Here is an 18816-nt window from a genome sequence, read left to right as displayed (position 1 = left end):
TTTGTTAACTCGGTAGATCTAGAACCTTAAGCATATTCAGGGTTCAGGTTTTTTAAAGCAGATTGCTTCATATGTGGGGTTGTCTCCTATCAAGAGTGTATATCTGGGTGTCTTTTTCTTATTTATCAGACGTGAATGATCATTGCTAACACTGGGTAAATTCAAAGAAGCTAGTTGGTTCAAATAAACTGCTTTAATTTAGTTTAAAACATGGTAAAGGAAAATAAAAGATAAAAGATACTTAAATAGAAAAATGAACCTAAGAAATCAGACTCTACTAGAAATTGAGTTTTAATATGAAATTTAAAAAGTGGTAAATGATGCTCCTAGTGAGAAGCAGTAATTCTTTAATTCAATAATATTGAAGTCAACTAAATGAGGGCACAGAAGTTTATCTGATGCTGGTCAGAACTCTTGTAAAATGCAAGATACAAAAACAATAAGATATTATCTCACACTTAGTTAAATATATATATTCTCTATGATACATCAACCCTTTTCCTAGACAGAAATACCAAAGAAACTGTGTCACAGATCCATAAGGGGACATGTATGAGCCGGCTGTCATGGCGTGGTTATAGTGACAATCTGGAAACAAACTGATTGTTTTTCAAGAACATGCTTTTTTATGAGTTTTTGCTCCTCTTCACATTGTTCCTTTTGCCCTATTTACTTCCTGGAAAGTTGAGATCACCCTTGAGGAGGCTACTCAAAAACCACCTGCATGTGGGGGAAAATAAGAGATTCCTGTTGAGAAGGTTGAAGACGTGTCAGTTAGAAGAAAGCAAAGGGAGGCAGGAGTGACGTCACAGTGAATTCAGCACCACGGACAGCTCACAGCATTCTGGGTATGTTCATGAAATATGCTCAAGTTATTGGACCAGCCTTGGCCAACATGATGAAACCCCGTCCTGCTAAAAATACAAAAATTAGCTGGACATGGTGGCACATGTCTGTAAACCCAGCTACTCGAGAGGCTGAGGCAAGAGAATGGCTTAAACCCTGGAGGCAAAAGTTACAGTCAGCCAAAATCTCACGGTTGCTCTCTAGCCTGGGTGGCAGAGTGAGACTTGGTCTGAAAAAAAAAAAAAAAAAAAAAAAGCTTTTGGAATCTTTTGATATCAGAAATTCTTGGGACTGTTTGGAATTCCAGAATTTCTTTCATATCAGCTGTCATGTGAGTGTGGGCATAGAGCTGTCAATTCTTTCTCTTTAATACTCACATAATGTACAGTAGCTACAAATCACTCTAAATCAAACAAATTCTTGCTCTAGTGTGTGTTAGAACAAAGGTTGAATTCTGATCAATATGACGCTAGCACCTGTGCCCTTAGGCCTTGCTCTAAAATGGTCTCCTTCCTATACAGAATGACACATCGCCTCCACCCTATTCATTGAAACTCTTTTGAAGGAGTACTGGATGAAGTGAAATCCACTTTCTATCTGGTGACTGGAGCTCTGGGCTGTGGTTGAGGAGAGGCCTGGCCAGCTCTCCTCTTTATAGCCAGCTGCTTCTGTTGTATAAGCTGCCCTGGTGGGTTTGGAATGACACAGTTCTCTTGACAATCTGCCACAGCACATCAGCAATATCTCAGGATTTTGGATCTTAACTAGGAACTTATGCCAGACATGAGGTCCCTGCCCTGTGATCACTTCTCTGGGATGACATGGGCATGTAAACAGAATATCCTAATAGCTGTGGTGAGTCCTGCATTGGCATCAGCATGGAGAGTGTGAAATATTCTCAGGCTCATTAGACAAGGCTTCCTTGAGAAGGCGATTTCTAATCCTAGACAAGAAGATGTCCCTAATCCATCCTAATCTTTATGTGCCATTGTCAAGTGGAAGGAATACTTTGAGGTGAAATATGAACTGGACAAATGAAAGGGGGGCAGGCGTACATCAGGGGTGGTCAGTTGCCTTCTGAACTCTGGCGATAGACTTGAAACTCCAGCAACCCCAGCAAACTACGCATTCATTTGCATTATTCTTTTTGGCCTAGTTCCAGATTCTGGGGTCCAGATTGTGGTGTCCTCTCCTAAGCTGCACAGCCTGCCTGCAGGACTGGAAGTTTTTAGATTTTGCACTGCTGTTTACATGAGACAGTATTGACCAGAATTTGCACAAATGCATTTTATAATAAAAAATGATATAGAGCACAATTATGAGCTGGGATCCAGAACTGCTACGTGCTGGGAAACCAGGAGATCTGAGTAACTGTTTTCCCTCCACGATTCCAGTTCTGGATGGAAAGACATCGGGGAATCTGAGGTGACGTAGCCGCTGTGGCCGGAGTGGGGCCAGGGTGAAGGAGGCGCAAATGAGGCAGAGATCATTTCCTTGGGGTGAAGGGATGGTGGTTCACCCTCTAAATGGCTAAGAGGAGATGACATTAAAGCTCAGCCCTTGTAATCCCAGCACTTTGGGAGGCCGAGGCGGGTGGATCACGAGGTCGAAAGATCGAGACCATCCTGGTCAACATGGTGAAACCCCGTCTCTACTAAAAAAAAATACAAAAAACTAGCTGGGCGTGGTGGTGCATGCCTGTAATCCCAGCTACTTAGGAGGCTGAGGCAGGAGAATTGCCTGAGCCCAGGAGGTGGAGGTTGCGGTGAGCCGAGATCGCGCCATTGCACTCCAGCCTGGGTAACAAGAGCGAAACTCCGTCTCAAAAAAAAAAGAAAGAAAGAAAGAAAAGAAAAGAAAAGAAGATGCAGCATGTTCCCGACACAAAGAAATGGTCAATGTTTGAGGCGATGGATCCCCAACTGCCCTACTTTGATCATTACATATTGTATGCTTGTATCAAAATATCACACGTACACCATAAATATGTACAGCTATTACACATCAATAAAAAATCATCTTGCACATAAAAAAATAGAAGAGATTAGCGGAGAGCCTAGCACCTTTTAAACATCTGAACAGGAAACCTTCGCCATCTATTGCCTCTAAGGGTGGCCAGCTATGAGACTTCATCTATATAATAAGAACCTTGGTCTCCACAATCCTTTATCTTAACCCAGACACTCCTTTCTATTGATTCTAGGTTTTCAGATAATAATTTAATTCCTTCAATCAATTGCCAATCAGAAACTCTCTGAATTCGCCTATGACCTGTAAGTCCTCACTTTGAGATGTCCCATCTTTCCAGATCAAATCAATGTATACCTTAATGTGTTGATGTTTGCCTGTCACTTCCGCCACCCTAAAATGTGTAAAATCAAGCTATAACCCAACCACCTTCGTTGCATGGTCTCAGGATCTCCTGAGGCTGTGTCATGGGTCATGGTCCTCACATGTGGCTCAGAATAAGTCTCTTCAAATATTTTATAAGCCGGGCAATTGGGAGGCTGAGGTGGGAGGATTCCTTGAGCCCAGGAGTTCAAGACCAGACTGGGCAACATAGTAAGACCTCATATCTTTTAAAAAATAATAATAATTTAAAATAAAATATAAAAAATATATACATCTGTGTTACAGAAGATAGAGGATGGCTTTTTCATAAGCAAAAACATGGCATTTGCAACACGGTCAATAAATTGTACAATCAAGTACATACATGGTGAAAATAATAACGTGTTATTCAAAGACATTTAAAAAATCTAGGCGGGGCAGGGTGGCTGGCAGCTGCAAGCCCAACACTTTGGGAGGTTGAGGTGGGAGGATCACTTGAGCCCAGGAGTTTGAGACCAGCCTGGGAAACATAGTGAGACCTCACCTTTACAAAAAAAAATCAAAAACATTAGGCAGGCATAGTGACACACACCTGTAGTCCCAGCAACTCAGGACGCTGAGGTGGGAGGATTGCTTGACCCTGGGAGGTAGAGGTTGCAATGAACCAAGATTGCACCACTGCACTCCAGCCTGGGCAACAGAGCTGGATATCTGCTTAATTTTCAATCCTTAAAGAGAGTGAAAAAACAAGCCACAAACTGGATGACATTTGCAACATTAAGAGCAAAAATCTTAACCAGAAACTTCACAGAAAGAGAAACTTAGGCTAATAAGCATATGAAATGATGCTCAGAATCATCAGTAATCCGGGAAATACAAATTTTAAAAATCAGTTAACATTTCATACTACATTGGCACCCAAAAAAAAAAAGACCAACAAAAAATAAGGATGTGGAGTAAATGGAACATGAAAAACTGGTATGAGTGAAAATTAGTACAATGCCCTTGAAAAACAAGGTGTCATTTTCTAGCAGAACTGAAAGTGTGAGTACACTACAGACCAGCAATTCCGCTCAGAAGTACAAACCTCCAGCAACTCTGGCATGTATCCTGGAAGATATCTCCACAGGAATGGTCACAGAAGCACTGTTTGTAATGGAAAAAAAATAGAAATAACCCGAAATGATAATCAGCAATAGGCAGTATCAATTATATTATAGTCATAGCAGTAAAAACTGGCAAACCAGAGCAACGTGGATAAATCTCAAATATAATGTTGAGTCAAAAACAGCCAATAACAGAAGAGTGCACATGCTATTATTCCATTTACATAAAACTCACAATAATGTAAACCTGTATATTGTTTAGAGACTAAAATGCATGTAGTAAAAATTATTAAGAAAGGAAATGAACAAATACTGTTACCAGATAGTAGTTCCACAGAGAGGGAAGAATGGGATGGGGAAGGCAAGTCAGGGAACCAGAAGGTAACGGTAATGTTCAGTCGTTAAACTGGGTGGGTTTTGTGTCATTGTTCTTGTATCTTAGATGTGGTCTGTAGACAGTTTTATATATTCCCAATATCTAATTAAAACATTTAGGAGAAAAAGATGAGGAAGAAATGGTCAAAGAATGTCATGAGACAGGCACAAATGAGCTGGCCTGGAATCAGCACTTCAGTTCTGCTCGCAGCTGTCTCTTAACTTACAGTCTGGGGCCGGGCGCGGTGGCTCACGTCTATAATCCCAGCACTTTGGGGGGCCAAGGCCGGTGGATCACGAGGTCAAGAGATCAAGACCATCCTGGTCAACAAGGTGAAACCCCGTCTCTACTAAAAATACAAAAATTAGCTGGGCGTGGTGACACGTGCCTGTAATCCCAGCTACTCAGGAGGCTGAGGCAGGAGAATTGCTTGAACCCAGGAGGTGGAGGTTGCGGTGAGCCGAGATCATGCCATTGCACTCCAGCCTGGGTAACAAGAGTGAAACTCCATCTCCAAAAAAAAAAAAAAAAAAAAAAATTACAGTCTGACCTGGGAAGAGGCAATGGCTTCCCTGCAGCCCACTCTTCTCACTTGTCTGGTGGGGTTAATAATATATGCTACACAGGCTGTGCACAAGGGCTCACATGGCTCACACCTTAATCCCAGAACTTTGGGAGTCCCAGTGGGGAGGATCACTTGAGATCAGGAATTCAAGCCCAGGTTGAACAACACAGCAAGACCTCAACTCTACAAAAAATAGATCAGCCAGACATGTTGGTGTGCACCTGTAGTCCTAACGACTCAGGAGGCTGAGGTGAGAGGATCACTTGAGCCCAGGAGTTGGAGGCTGTAGTGAGCTGTGATAGTGTCACTGCACTCCATCCTGGGCAACAGAGCAAGACAGTCTCTAAAAAAATAAAATAAAATAAAACAATACTACGCATAAATCTTCTGAAGATGACAAGAGACAGTGGCTACAGTAGGTGCCTATGTGGTGCCATACAAAGGTGGTGGCATTATTCTTGACAATTTCCTATCTGCTTGACAAAGAACAGAAAGCCACTTCCTGTGACTCAGTCCTAAACCCCCTTACCTGGGGCCTGCCCCAACTCACAGAGATGGTCTGTGGCGCTGCTGGTGCAGCTTCACAGGTGTTAAGGTGACGAGATTGAGGATTAATGTCAGCAATGGGAGGACCTCAACTGAAGGAAGTGGGGAGATAGAGAGCCACTCGCACTGCTCAACCTTCAGAGAAGCCAAGTGACCTCTGTGAAGCCCTCAGCTCACATCCGAGCTCTCCCTGGCCTGTAAGCCCACACCGTACTCGACACCGAGCTGAAAGGATTCAATTCCAACTTCAAATTGGTTGGAGCAATAAAATGTCCAGTCTGTGCACCTCTCCACACCCAGTTCCACAGTTTGACTGCTGCACCTGCTGTATTCCATTGTAAATGCTGCCTCCCTCCCCTCCCTGCCAAACAAATAAATAAAACCTCAAAAATTATTCCCCTAGGCCGGGCGCGGTGGCTCACTCCTGTAATCCCAGCACTTTGGGAGGCTGAGCCTGGCGAATCACGAGGTCAAGAGATCGAGACCATCCAGGCCAATGTGGTCAAACCCCGTCTCTACTAAAAATACAAAAACTAGCCTGTAGTCCCAGCTACTCCGGAGGCCGAGACAAGAGAATCGCGTGAACCCTGGAGGCGGAGATTGCAGTGAGCTGAGACTGGCGCCACTGTACTCCAGCCTGGGCGACAGAGTGAGGTTCCAACTCAAAATATATATATAATATCCCCCTAAAGATTTGGTGTTTGTTTTGTTTTCTGGTTTTTTTTTTTTTTTTTTTTTTTTTGAGACGGATTTTTGCTCTTGTTACCCAGGCTGGAGTGCAATGGCGCGATCTCAGCTCACCGCAACCTCCGCCTCCTGGGTTCAGGCAATTCTCCTGCCTCAGCCTCCTGAGTAGCTGGGATTACAGGCACGCGCCACCATGCCCAGCTAATTTTTTGTGTTTTTTGTAGAGACGGGGTTTCACCATGTTGACCAGGACAGTCTCGATCTCTTGACCTCGTGATCCACCCGCCTCAGCCTCCCAAAGTGCTGGGATTACAGGCTTGAGCCACCGCGCCCGGCCTTGTTTTTTGTTTTATTCTTGACGTCCCTGTTCCCGTTTCCCTCCACCGCTGTGGAGAAGCAGAAACGAAAAGAACACGCCTGTTTACTTAGCAGGTGGACCGTGCACCTGCGTTGATTCTCCTGCACCCGCGGCCTGCCCAGCCACCCGCGTTCCCCAGGAACACCTGGCGGACGGCCTTGCCTCCCCGCAGCAGCGGGCTTCCAGTCCCTGAAAGTCCTCTTCCCTCTCCTCGGGCGGCACTGATGAGTGCGAAGGTCTTCTAGCCCTGCAGGTAGGGGAGGGGAGGCGCGGAGTCCAGATTTCATTTGTCTTTGCAGAGGGACCGCCTTTCCCTCACTGACTTGCTCATGGTGGGTGTGTCGATTGTGAAGCTGAGTTGCTTGATTCTGGGGCTGACTGCCGGGAGCCAAAGGATCCCCTACCCTGACATTGCCGGGGCGCCCAAGTCTGTCTTCTTCTTCCTAAGGACTCCCCGACCGCCAGGCCACAGCCCCACCGCCAGAGACTCAGGAAAACCAACCCGAATGTCCCCGCGGCGTCCTGCTCTCTGCCCACCACAGGAGGGCGCTCGCTCCTCGCCCCAAGTTGTCCGCAGCTGGAAGGCGGGCGGCGAGGGGCGGCGAGGAAAGGCGGGGACAGCGGCTTAGGGCGGGGAGCGGGCGGGCGCCGGAGGAGCTGGGAAGCGCGTACTTTTCCAGAGGGAGCGGAATGGCGCCAAGGCTTGGGCACGTCTGTGCGGAGGGGGAGTTCGGCCCCCACCCCTCCGCCCGCCGTCTCCTGCAGCCGACAGCGCGACTTCTCCCAGCGGGGCAGGGGAGGCCACAGGGAAGGTGCGGCTCCCAGTTGTTTACCGATCCCCACCCAGTGGAGACAGAAGGCAACTTTAACTCCACAAAGCTGGGTCCCCAAGGAAAGTGGGGAGGGGAGAGGGAAAGAAGGATGTGGTCTCCCTCTGAAGTCAGGATCTCTTCCCCAGGCGCTAGAGGCGAACTTGCGCCGGCTCAGACGAGGTCTAGAGAGGCTGAATGATGTGGCATCACCCTGAAACAGCGTTTACCCCCCTTACCCCCTTCCCTCCTGCCTGCAAACACTAATGAAGACGATGAACGATAATTCAATTTAGTCATCTTCTCTGATGGGGGCTGAGGTCCAGGCGAGGCTCCCGTGGAACCTCCGGGTGAGTCATTATCTTGAGGCTGCAGGGACACCCCACCCCGTTACTGAGCTCCCCGTGGTTCACGTGTTGGTGCAGCTGCCAGCTCCTCAGACCCCCATCCCAACAAAAAGTCCCCATCCCTGAACGCGGGGACACACCTAGAGCGTGCCTCCCGACTCCACCTGGGACCTGGGCAGCCAGAGTAGACTCAGTCACACAGCGACCTCACTGGTCTGGAAAACTCCCTGAGGCAAACCTCAGACATCTCAGATGCGTCCTCTCTGCCCACTGCACTGTGGTGACAAAGGGAACTTGCCCCGCCCCAGGGCCCCTCTTGCCACACCCAGCGCAAAACACATCTGGGAGCCTTTGGGACTATCTCTGCCCCCAGACCCATCACAGCCCAGCCCAGGAACCATTTCCATCTCTAAGCTCATCCCAGGACCCTCTCCAAACCAAGAGGGGCATCACTCCTCATTCATATAAAGGCACCTTATGTGCTAGCAGTGGCCTTGTCAGGGTGGGTCCCCTAGCCTGGCGAGTCAGTGAGTCATTTTCAGAGGTTGACCGTGAGCAAATCTTCGGATGGCTGGTGCCCCACGACACCAAGGAAGCCCAGAAGGAACAGAAATCACTGGGAAGCCAGGACGCAAGGGGAAATTTGACCCCCAAAAAATTTATTGTGTAATTACCCACCACTGGATTTGACTCAGAGAGGACCCCCAGAGGTGTCTTCACCTTCCCACGTTATTTTCAGCCCTTGAGGGCTTCATTGTAGATCAAAGCCAAGGCCCCCAGGAAGGTGACATACTCCTGGAAGTTCACCTCCTGGTCCTTGTTCCGGTCCAAATCATCCATCAGCCTTGCAATTTCAGCATCCTGCAGCTTCTAATGTGATAGAATGTGAAATCCAGACTCAGTGGTGACGACAACCCTGGATTCTTCTCCTTCCCCCTCCCAGGCCACCCTCTCTACAAGTCGCTCTGTGCTCCCTCATCTCCAAGGACCTATGTCCACCTTGGGTTTCACTTTGGCATTACATATCCTCAGCTACTCCTCAGCTGCTGGTCCTCACCAGCAGGGTGATGGAGGGATGGACATCAGGCTGGGAGCATCCCCTACCCGCTGTGGGAATGGTTCTACAGCTCAGTAAGACATGTGGAGCAGGGCCTCGGAATGTGGGTAAATGTGAGTCAGATGCACCTGGCACCTCTTCCTCCCCTAATCCTGCTTCCAAAGGACAAGGGAGGGAAGAGGGGCCCTGGGGCGGAGGCCACTCACCGAGCCAATGGTAAGCTCCTTCTGGATCAGCTCCTTCAGCTCCTTCTTGCTCAGGGTGTGCTTGTCACCCTCCCTGCCAGAGTACTTGTGGAAGATGGCCACGAGGAGGCCGATGGCCTGATCCAGGGGGCATGCCATGGCTGAGGGCTGGGCTCGGAGCTGGCAGCAGAGGGCCTGGTCAGTGCTGTGGGAGCAAGGACTTCTCACCCACACACCCCAGCAACGCTGCCGGCACTAGCCCCGACCACTCAGTCTCAGACCACACACAGTGGCATCAGGAGACAGCCCAGGGCTTGAAGGGGAAGAAGAGGGCAGACTGGGGCCAAGGCCGGAGAGGTGGCTTAAGGATTCTAAGAAGCATATGGGAACAGTAGCTTTGGGCACCGCTGAGAACTGTCCTTTAGGGGATCCAGAAGTTATGAAGTATGGCTGGGCAGGGGAGAGGGATGGAGGCTGCACGGGCAGCCCTAAGCACAGCCTCACAGGGCCACACATGGTGGCAGTGACACACCCAGGGCACTCCCTTCCGCACCCCAAAAGAGCACACCCCATTGGGATCCCTTAGCCCGGGGCCTGCCTGGCACAGCACGGCTGCTCCTGACTATCCTCCTCCAGCGGGGGAGGCCGCAGATGGCCCCAGTCCGGATCCAGGGGCCAGGCTGGGCAGGGGGTGGCTGGACCCCCAGCGTGAGGGCAGCCGGCCCTGGAAAGTACCCAGGGCTCCTGGCGAGAACTCACCGGTAGCGAGGTGGCCAAGCGCGACGGGAGCGGTCGAGGGGATGGGCTGCGTCGCGATCCGGCCGGCCTTATAGCGGTCTGTGTCCGGGAGGCCGGCTCGGCCAAGCCCACCCCACCCGCGCGAGTCCCGCCCGCGCCCCACCCCGCGCCGTGGCTTACGCAACGCACACCCCGGTGTCCCCCCTCGACTTTCCACGCCTCCTGCCCGGGGCTGTTCTGGGTTAGGACGGGATAGGGGAGCCCAACAGAACCCCCTGCACGCCCGGTGACGGGGAGTTTCCCTCAGCTGCGCAGCTCCATTTGCTCTTGGTGACACGTGACCCGGCGAGGGGAGCAGGAGGAGGACGGCCGCGGTCACCCCCGCTTCCTCTGCCAGAGCGTGAATGTGACCGTCGAGTCTGCGCAGCCTCCGTGTGGGCAGGCAGGGCGCCTCACAGGATGCCGGTGTCCCGCAGAGGATACTCAGGGTCACCCCAGAGGAGAGAGGGGGAGCAGCCAGCGGTCTAACGACATCTGCGGCACCCACCCCCCACCAGCACCAAGTCCTACCTCCACCTCCAGCCTTCTTCCCCTCACTGCCCCAAATTCCATTCGCTACAGCACCTCGCGTTAATGCGTGCAGGCGGGAGCCAGCCCTGTAGCGAGAGGACAAAGCGTTGGTCCCCAGAGATGATGAGCGGGGTGCTGCTGAAGGGGAGATGGAGGAGAGGGACGGGCTTGCCCTTCCCACAGGGGCTGCCAGGGCGGCCTCCGCTGAGCTCTGAAGTCAAGCCTGCCCGCTGGTCACGGCCCTCAGGAGCCACTCCCAACCCCTCCCGGTGTCCGCCTCTCAAACCAGTTTTCTCTGGTAGCTTCCTCTGCGTCCTTGCAGAGTCCCTGCCCGGCCTGACGTCCCCACTTTCCAGGAGGGCGAAACTAAACCAGGACAAGACCAATGACGTCCACACCGAAGGAGAGGAATGGAGTGAGAGCCCACCAGGACCCTGACCCCCAGAGACAGAGGCTGTCTCAACCCACTCAAGGAGAGACCCCCTGTGCTCCCCCCTCCCCAGGCCAAGGTAGGCAAGACCTCTTCAGAACCCGACTCCCAGCACCTGTGGTGGAAACTTTATTTCCTCCCGTGGACGGGTCCATCTGGGAGGGAGAGGAGGGCAGGGGACCAAAGAGGGGCCGTGACAGGGGCAGCCAAGGTCAGCGGCAAGGGGCACAGGGTGAGGGTGGAGGGCATCCCGAGTCACTTGTTGTCCTCCAAGAAGAAGTCGTTGTAGGCCATGCACAGCGTGGTCAGGAACACCGAGTACTCCTTGAAGTCGATCTCCTGGTCGCTGTTCTTGTCCAGGCTCTTCATCAAGTCATCGATGCTGCTCTCCTTCATCTTCTTCACAGACCAGGTGGAGGGACAGCTCAGACCCCGCTCCGCACCCTGCCCTCCCACCACTGTCACCCCCCTCAAAGCCTCAGGGAGAGCCCCAGCTGAGTCAGCGACACTGTCAGCATCTCGACCCCCAAAGTCTGCCCGCTGCCCACACTTCATAGTGCCCGCTGCACCAGGTAGGGGGTGAGGAACCTGACTCCTGGATGGAAATAAATGACAGCAGGAACGCTAGCCTAGCCTGCCTTTCCTGAAACACCATCCCCCAGCCACAGAAACAATTGTCTAGGTTTTATACCAACACCTGATAAAAACAGCTTGCTGGGCCAAGCTCAGTGGCTCACACCTATAATCCCAGCACTTTGGGAGGCCGAGGCGGGTGGATCACCTGACATCAGGAGTTCGAGACCAGTCTGACCAACATGGTGAAACCCTGTCTCTACTAAAAATACAAAATTAGCCAGGTGTGGTGGTACATGCCTGTAATCCTAGCTACCTGGGAAGCTGAGGCAGGAGAATCACTTGAACTTGTGAGGCAGAGGTTGCAATGAGATCATGCCATTGCACTCCAGCCTGGACAAGAAGATCGAAACTCCATCTTAAAAAAAAAAAAAAAAAAAAAAAACTAGGCCGGGCGCGGTGGCTCAAGCCTGTAATCCCAGCACTTTGGGAGGCCGAGGCGGGTGGATCACGAGGTCGAGAGATCGAGACCATCCTGGTCAACATGGTGAAACCCCGTCTCTACTAAGAACACAAAAAATGAGCTGGGCATGGTGGCGCGTGCCTGTAATCCCAGCTACTCGGGAGGCTGAGGCAGGAGAATTGCCTGAACCCAGGAGGCAGAGGTTGCGGTGAGCCGAGATCGCGCCATTGCACTCCAGCCTAGGCAACAAGAGCGAAACTCCGCCTCAAAAAAAAAAAAAAAAAAAAAAAAAAAGTCTTGCTGATTGTGTGGCACTGAGCATTCGTTATCTAAGTCTCTGACTGACTGTCTCCCCTTCTTTTTTTTTGAGACGGAGTTTCACTCTTGTTACCCAGGCTGGAGTGCAATGGCGCAATCTCGGCTCACCGCAACCTCCGCCTCCTGGGTTCAGGCAATTCTCCTGCCTCAGCCTCCTGAGTAGCTGGGATTACAGGCACGCGCCACCATGCCCAGCTAATGTTTTGTATTTTTAGTAGAGACGGGGTTTCACCATGTTGACCAGGATGGTCTCGATCTCTTGACCTCATGATCCACCCGCCTCGGCCTCCCAAAGTGCTGGGATTACAGGCTTGAGCCACCGCGCCCGGCCCGACTCTCTCCCCATTCTAAGGACTAGCTGAGAATGAGCCCAAACTGTCTCTCAATGAGAGCAGTGCATTGGGGCTGTGAAGCCACTGTATCCCTCCCCTGCTGGGAGAGCTGTAATAGAGGCCTGCCTGGAGCCTGGAGCCTGGTTGTGCACTCTTATCTGGTCCCCTGACATCCCACGGCTCCACCAGGATAATAGAGTCAGGGTCCTTTCAGTGGAACAGGAAGAAAATACAGATAGGCAGATCCTGCCGTCTCCTCATATCACCGCCGTCAGCTACAGGTTTTCCTGGAGACAGGATGTTGGGACTTACAGAGGCGGAACTTGCCTGAATGTGACGTGACCCTAGTCCCTAGCCCAGGCTCCAGTTGTTGCCAGGCCCTCCCCAGGCCGACTCTCCTCCTGTAATTAACCCCTGCTGGACCCATGGCCCCTCCCTCTGCCCTCATTAACTCCAGGATGCAGGGAGCCTGGCAGAAGGCCCGAGATCAGGCCTGGAGACGCCCGCACCTGCTTCTGTCCCCTGCCCATGTGGCACCCTGTGAACTTTCTTTCTGGGAGGGCCTACCAGGGCTCAAGGTGTGATCGATGGAGAAGCCCCCAGGCTAAACTGTAAAGTAAACAGGGAGAATGGTTCGCAGGCCTGGCCCAGAACACCGGCTCAGCCTCCCACTAGCGGGATGTCATTAGACAAGTTATTTGATATATTTGAGCACCGATTTTTTTAACTGTAAAAATAATAAGACTAGGCACAGTGACTCATGCCTGTAATTTCAGCACTTTGGGAGGCCGAGGCGATAGGATCATTTGAGGCCAGGAGTTCAAGAACGGCCTGGGTAACATAGCGAGACCCCATCTCTACAAAAAAATTAAAAATCATCTGAGTGTGGTGGAGCTAGCCTGGAGTCCCAGCTTCTCAGGAGGCTGAGGTGGGAGGATTGCTTGAGCCTGAAAGTTCAAGGCTGCAGTGAGCCATGACCGCACTACTGCACTCTAACCTAGGGAACAGAGTGAGACTGTCTCAAAACTATTTATCCTCAGGGATATTGTAATTATAATCACCTCATGGGCCTTTCCCTCTGTCAGTCACCCCCTGCCTGCCATCTCCATCTGGTGAGAACCAGTTCTGTCTCCTCAACACCCTACGTTTACAAATTAACCTTTCAGTTTGAGTGCCACCACCAGAGAGCTCTGGCCCTGCTGTGCACACAGAGAATCAGGCAGAGTCTCCTACTCTTGAGTTGTGCACAGCTGGATCTGGACACCCTGCACCCCTTCACCGCCCACGACCCCTAGCTCAGGCTCTGCCACTGCTGCGAGAGTGTGGCCCCACCCTCGAAGGCTCCTCAATCTCCTTCTCTAAACGCTCCAGACTCAGCCCTTCCTCCTTCTCAGTGAGCCCCTGACCCATCCTCCTGCACAGAGGGCTAGAGTTTTGCTGGCCCCAAATGCCCTCTGTCTTCCTTGGCCTCTGCCTGTAGCCCATGGCCACCCTGCCCCTGGCTCAAGCTGGAGCACCCTGGAGGCAGGTATGTGTCCCGCAGAGGGAGCACCGGACTTTGGGGTGGAGAATAAGGGAACCATCACCTACCTCCCCAAGACACAGCTCTTGCTTGATCAGCTCCTTGAGTTCCTTCCTACTCAAAGTCAGTTTGCTACCCTCTCTCCCTGAGTATTTGTGAAATATGGTCACCAGAGTGGCCAGGGCCTTCTCCAGAGGGGTCTCCATCACGGTATGCAGCTCTGCAGAGGGAGAGGGGTAGATGCCATTCCTCAAGAAGTCAGACGTGCCCTGACCAGCACTAGCTTACCTCGAAGGCCCCTCCCTCAAAGAACCAGAGACTGGAACCCAGGATGAGACCGAAGCCCACCAACAGGAGCACCTGTCGATATCAGCACACGTTACAATGAGGCCCACAGCAAACTCTGGAGCAGCTGGGGCAAGGAGAACAGCCAGACCCCAAAGGAGACTCAGACTCTCCTGCCTGGGAGTTGTTGAAACGGGGGCTTAGGGCAGGAAGATGACAAAACGACCACCTTAAAAGACCTGGTGGCAGATGGCGGAGCAGATCAAGGGTCGGGATTTTCTCTCTGCCCTTTACACTTTGGGAACAGGCCTTCCAGCAGCAGTTCCCACCTTAGTCACCAGCCTTTGCCCCAGTGCCTGAATCTCCTGATATCTAGGACTGTCCCATTAGTAAAGTGAGGGACAGGGCAAAGAGCGAGTCCAGGGTTGACAGAGGGCTGGGCTGGAACCGGGAGATGAGGTCTCAACAAGGATCAGTAGTAGAGGTGGCTGAGCTGGCCTAGCCGGTCTCCAAGCTCTGGCCAGAGCAGTGCACACACAGACAGGTCCGTGGGCGGAGAGGGCGGGGGGGGGGGGCTGCTGAAATCTGCAGGGTCATTCCAAAACCTGGATCCGGAGGCTTGAATGAGGGCCTGGATTCCAACGGCACAGTCACCCCCAAATAAGGGAAGAGACAGATGGAGCTCGAGTGACTCAGACTCCAAAACCACTTCCCCCTAGGGAGGAAGGAGGCAACACCCCCGGAACTTGAGGGCTGCAGGTTAATCCTGTGGAGAGTCCTCACCTCCCAGCCCAAAGCCCTCCCCTCCATTCTTTTTTTTATTTTTTTTTTTTTTTTTTTGAGACGGAGTTTCGCTCTTGTTACCCAGGCTGGAGTGCAATGGCGCGATCTCGGCTCACCGCAACCTCCGCCTCCTGGGTTCAGGCAATTCTCCTGCCTCAGCCTCCTGAGTAGCTGGGATTATAGGCACGCGCCACCATGCCCAGCTAATTTTTGTATTTTTAGTAGAGACGGGGTTTCACTATGTTGACCAGGACGGTCTCGATCTCTTGACCTCGTGATCCACCCGCCTCAGCCTCCCAAAGTGCTGGGATTACAGGCTTGAGCCACCGCGCCCGGCTATCCCCTCCATTCTTGAACCGGACCCGTCATTCCTCGCCCACCACCCAAAACCTCAGCCTCTCCCACCTCAAGGAGACTCAGCTGGGACCACAGTTGAAGGCGAGGACCTCTGTGCACCTGCAGGAGCATCCTGTCTGGCCCAGCCCCCACCTCCACCCCAGAGCCATTTTTCTAGAAATTCCAAAGGCTCTGCCCTCTCCTCCCTGAGCACATACATGTCCACTCGTAGCACCAGGCCTCACCATCCAGCATGACCCACCAGATAACAGATGAACAGGGACATAGGAAGGAAGAACTTACCACCGTGGGAGTGAGCCCAGAAAATCCAGGCAGCAGACACGGCCTCCCTCACCCTGCCTTCTGCCTTTATTCCCCTGCTGTCGGTCCGCAGGAAGCCAGGGGAGGGAAGGGGCCAATGGGAAGGGGCTGGGGACTTGAGGAGGCCCACACCGGAGCCTCCCGGGATGGAGCTGGGGAGAAACCCCTTGTGCCAGTCTCACAGCTGGGGACACACTGAATTCCCACGGCACACCCATCCCCAGTCCCAGGAACTTTATTCTTCTGACCAAAAATCAGAACTCACAATCTGAAGTCCAGTGGAACAATAGGCCGAAGAGGGGAAACCAGGTTGTCCTGGAAAGAAAACCTCAGAGGTGTGGCCCAAACACAGGGTGTCATCTCTCCATGTCCTGGGCTGCTTTCCACATTGAGACCCTCCCACCCATCCTGACACCCACTCCAGGAGCAGAGAAGACACCCCTTAAGATGGGGATCCGTGGGGGATGATATTTTCTGCCAAGGATGTGGTCAAGATCATGAGTTAATGTGAACCCAGAGGTTTTTAAAAGGCTTTTAAATTAATGGTTTTGGCTGGGTGCAGTGGCTCACTCCTGTAATCCCAGGACTTTGGGAGCCTGAGGTAAGTGGATGACCTGAGGTCAGGAGTTCGAGACCACCCTGACTAACATGGTGAAACCCCGTCTCTACTAAAAATACAAAAATGAGCCTGGCATGGTGGCACATGCCTGTAATCCCAGCTACTTGGGAGCCTGCGGCAGAAGAATCGCTTGAACCTGGGAGGCGGAGGTTGTAGTGAGCCAAGATCGTACCACTGCACTCCAGCATGGGCAACAAGAGGGAAACTTTGTCTCAAAAAAGGAAAAAAATAGCCAGGCACGGTGGCTCACGCCCGTAATCCCAGCACTTTGGGAGGCTGAGGCGGGTGGATCACAAGGTCAAGAGATCGAGACCATCCTGGTCAACATGGTGAAACCCCGTCTCTACTAAAAATACAAAAAAATTAGCTGGGCATGGTGACACGTGCCTATAGTCCCAGCTACTCAGGAGGCTGAGGCAGGAGAATTGTCTGAACCCAGGAGGCGGAGGTTGCGGTGAGCCGAGATCGCGCCATTGCACTCCAGCCTGGGTAACAAGAGCGAAACTCCGTCTCAAAAAAAAAGAAAAGAAAAAAAGAAAAAAAATAATGATTTCTTCTAAGCCTCAGTGATCTTCATGGGGAAGACTCATCGGAGACTCTCAGCATGAAGGACTAAGAATCAGGAATGGGGAAGGCACCCAGCAAAGGGCTAAAGCCTGCACAGGGGCGGAGGTTGCAGACTGGGGAGGGACATTCAGGCTCAGGCTGCCGTCAAGGAGGGAGTAGGGATCAGGGAGAGTCGCCTGTATCCCAGGAGACACTCAGACGTTGTTGTCCAAGTACAAGAACAGAACTGGACTTGGTGTAGTGCCTGTCACTGCTGCAGTCCCACTCCAGCCTGGGGGCTCCCCACTGCTCCCCCACTCCACCCCACCCCCAGCTGGCAAGTCTGGAGAGGCAGCAGGGACTGGTTACTATGAAGCAGGTGTCTCTGAAGGAGAGCGTGATGCAAGTGGAGGCCCCGGGGAGGGTGCTCCCAGGGAGGATGGATGGAGAGCACGGGGCAGGCAGCAGACTTTCTCCTGAGCGGAAATTCCTCCCAAGTCTCTGTAGGGAACATCTGAGTCACCTGCCCCACTCCTCTGAAACCTGAGAGAAAAGCCCACGTGATGAGAGGAGTGAGGACCCTCGAGAGGAGGTCAGTGGGACCAAGCCCTCCAGCTTCTGCTCCTGACCACCAGGAACCTCTTCCTTAAAGATCCCTCAGGCACAGCCTTGAAAACCAAGCTCAGCCCACCACTGCACCCTAGAGCCTCTGGCCTTGAACCTACCTAAGGGGAAGCAATATCATGCCTCAGATTTTCTGGGAGGAAATAATCTCAATTTCATTTATCAGATCGTATATGTGGAATTTTGCCTCCACAACTATGGTCACCTTCCCACTATTTGCCTCACTCCCACCCCACCCACTGAGCCCCACTCATCTCTTCTGAGGTCTCCTGTCCTTCTCTGAAGGAGCTCAATTCCTGACTGATCACAGATCTCATCCAGGGACCTTTGCTGCGGAGACGGTGGATTCCAGCATGTCTATATTCTCACGCTGATCTTCCCTATTCCTGGCTGCTGCAAACAGCAGGGTCTCCCTCCACATTCCCCTCCCTGAGCCTCCCGTGGATGGGAAAGGATTAATCCATCACTGTGGTTTGAAGCCAGTGATCCGGAAGCAGGTGGCAGGATGGCCTGGACTGTGAATGTCAGCGCTGAGTGCCAGCCCTCCTCCCCATCCCACTCCCGCCGGCATACTTCCTCCTTGCAGCTCAGCCCTATTCTTTTCCCTCCAGCTTGCTCCCAGGACACCCAAACTCCATTCCAAACCCCAACCAGGAGCAGATGTGGCCTTTAATTCCAACCTCGGTTCAAGATCCTGCCAGAGGCAAGGTTGGAGAGAGACGGGAGGGGTGAGTGGGCTGGCTGAGATCCCACAGCTGGGGCCTTCGAAGCCTTGGGGTGGTGGGGGGAGCCCTCTTCCCGGCTTTGACCACACTGAGTCAACACTGTTGCCTGTGCACACACATTCTTTTTTTTTTTTTTTTTTTTTTAAAGACAGGGTTTCACCATATTGGTCAGGCTGGTCTGGAACTTCTGACTTCAGGTGATCCGCCCGCCTCAGCCTCCCAAAGTGCTAGGATTACAGACATGCGCCACCGCGCCCGGGCCCTGCACACACTCTTAGTCACCCCGCCTCCCTCCCCTGACTTCCCCGATCTGCTCTCCATAAAACTTCAGCTCAGCTCCCATTGCTCCCCACCACCACCCCACAACATATCCCTCAGTTTCCAACCCACGCTCCCAGAGTCTCTCACACCATCAGCC

The 18816-nt window shown here is 52.2% G+C and overlaps 2 protein-coding genes across 3 annotated transcripts; both read right to left on the bottom strand.

Moving 5' to 3' along the window:
- Positions 1 to 8609: 8609 nt before the first annotated feature.
- Positions 8610 to 10082, bottom strand: S100A6 (S100 calcium binding protein A6). Of its 2 annotated transcripts, none has more exons than XM_010329658.3 (3): positions 9973 to 10082; positions 9235 to 9393; positions 8610 to 8841 (listed from the first exon to the last, which is right to left on the bottom strand). In XM_010329658.3, the coding sequence occupies exons 2-3, from the start codon at positions 9370 to 9372 to the stop codon at positions 8707 to 8709; spliced, it is 273 nt and encodes a 90-aa protein (XP_010327960.1). In that variant the 5' UTR covers positions 9373 to 9393; positions 9973 to 10082; the 3' UTR covers positions 8610 to 8706. The 2 variants fall into 2 exon arrangements, with proteins under 2 accessions (XP_010327960.1, XP_010327959.1); XM_010329657.3 differs by having other exon boundaries at positions 9235 to 9418; positions 9973 to 10079.
- A 908-nt stretch (positions 10083 to 10990) lies between these two features.
- Positions 10991 to 15150, bottom strand: S100A5 (S100 calcium binding protein A5). Its single transcript, XM_074389601.1, has 3 exons — positions 15050 to 15150; positions 14228 to 14379; positions 10991 to 11350 (listed from the first exon to the last, which is right to left on the bottom strand). The coding sequence occupies exons 2-3, from the start codon at positions 14363 to 14365 to the stop codon at positions 11207 to 11209; spliced, it is 282 nt and encodes a 93-aa protein (XP_074245702.1). The 5' UTR covers positions 14366 to 14379; positions 15050 to 15150; the 3' UTR covers positions 10991 to 11206.
- Between the last annotated feature and the right edge of the window lie 3666 nt (positions 15151 to 18816).

The sequence above is a fragment of the Saimiri boliviensis genome, chromosome 19 (genome assembly GCF_048565385.1).
Source record: "Saimiri boliviensis isolate mSaiBol1 chromosome 19, mSaiBol1.pri, whole genome shotgun sequence".
Lineage (NCBI taxonomy): Eukaryota > Metazoa > Chordata > Mammalia > Primates > Cebidae > Saimiri > Saimiri boliviensis.
Note: the sequence above shows the minus strand (reverse complement) of the source record. Positions and strands in the feature narration are given on the sequence as shown.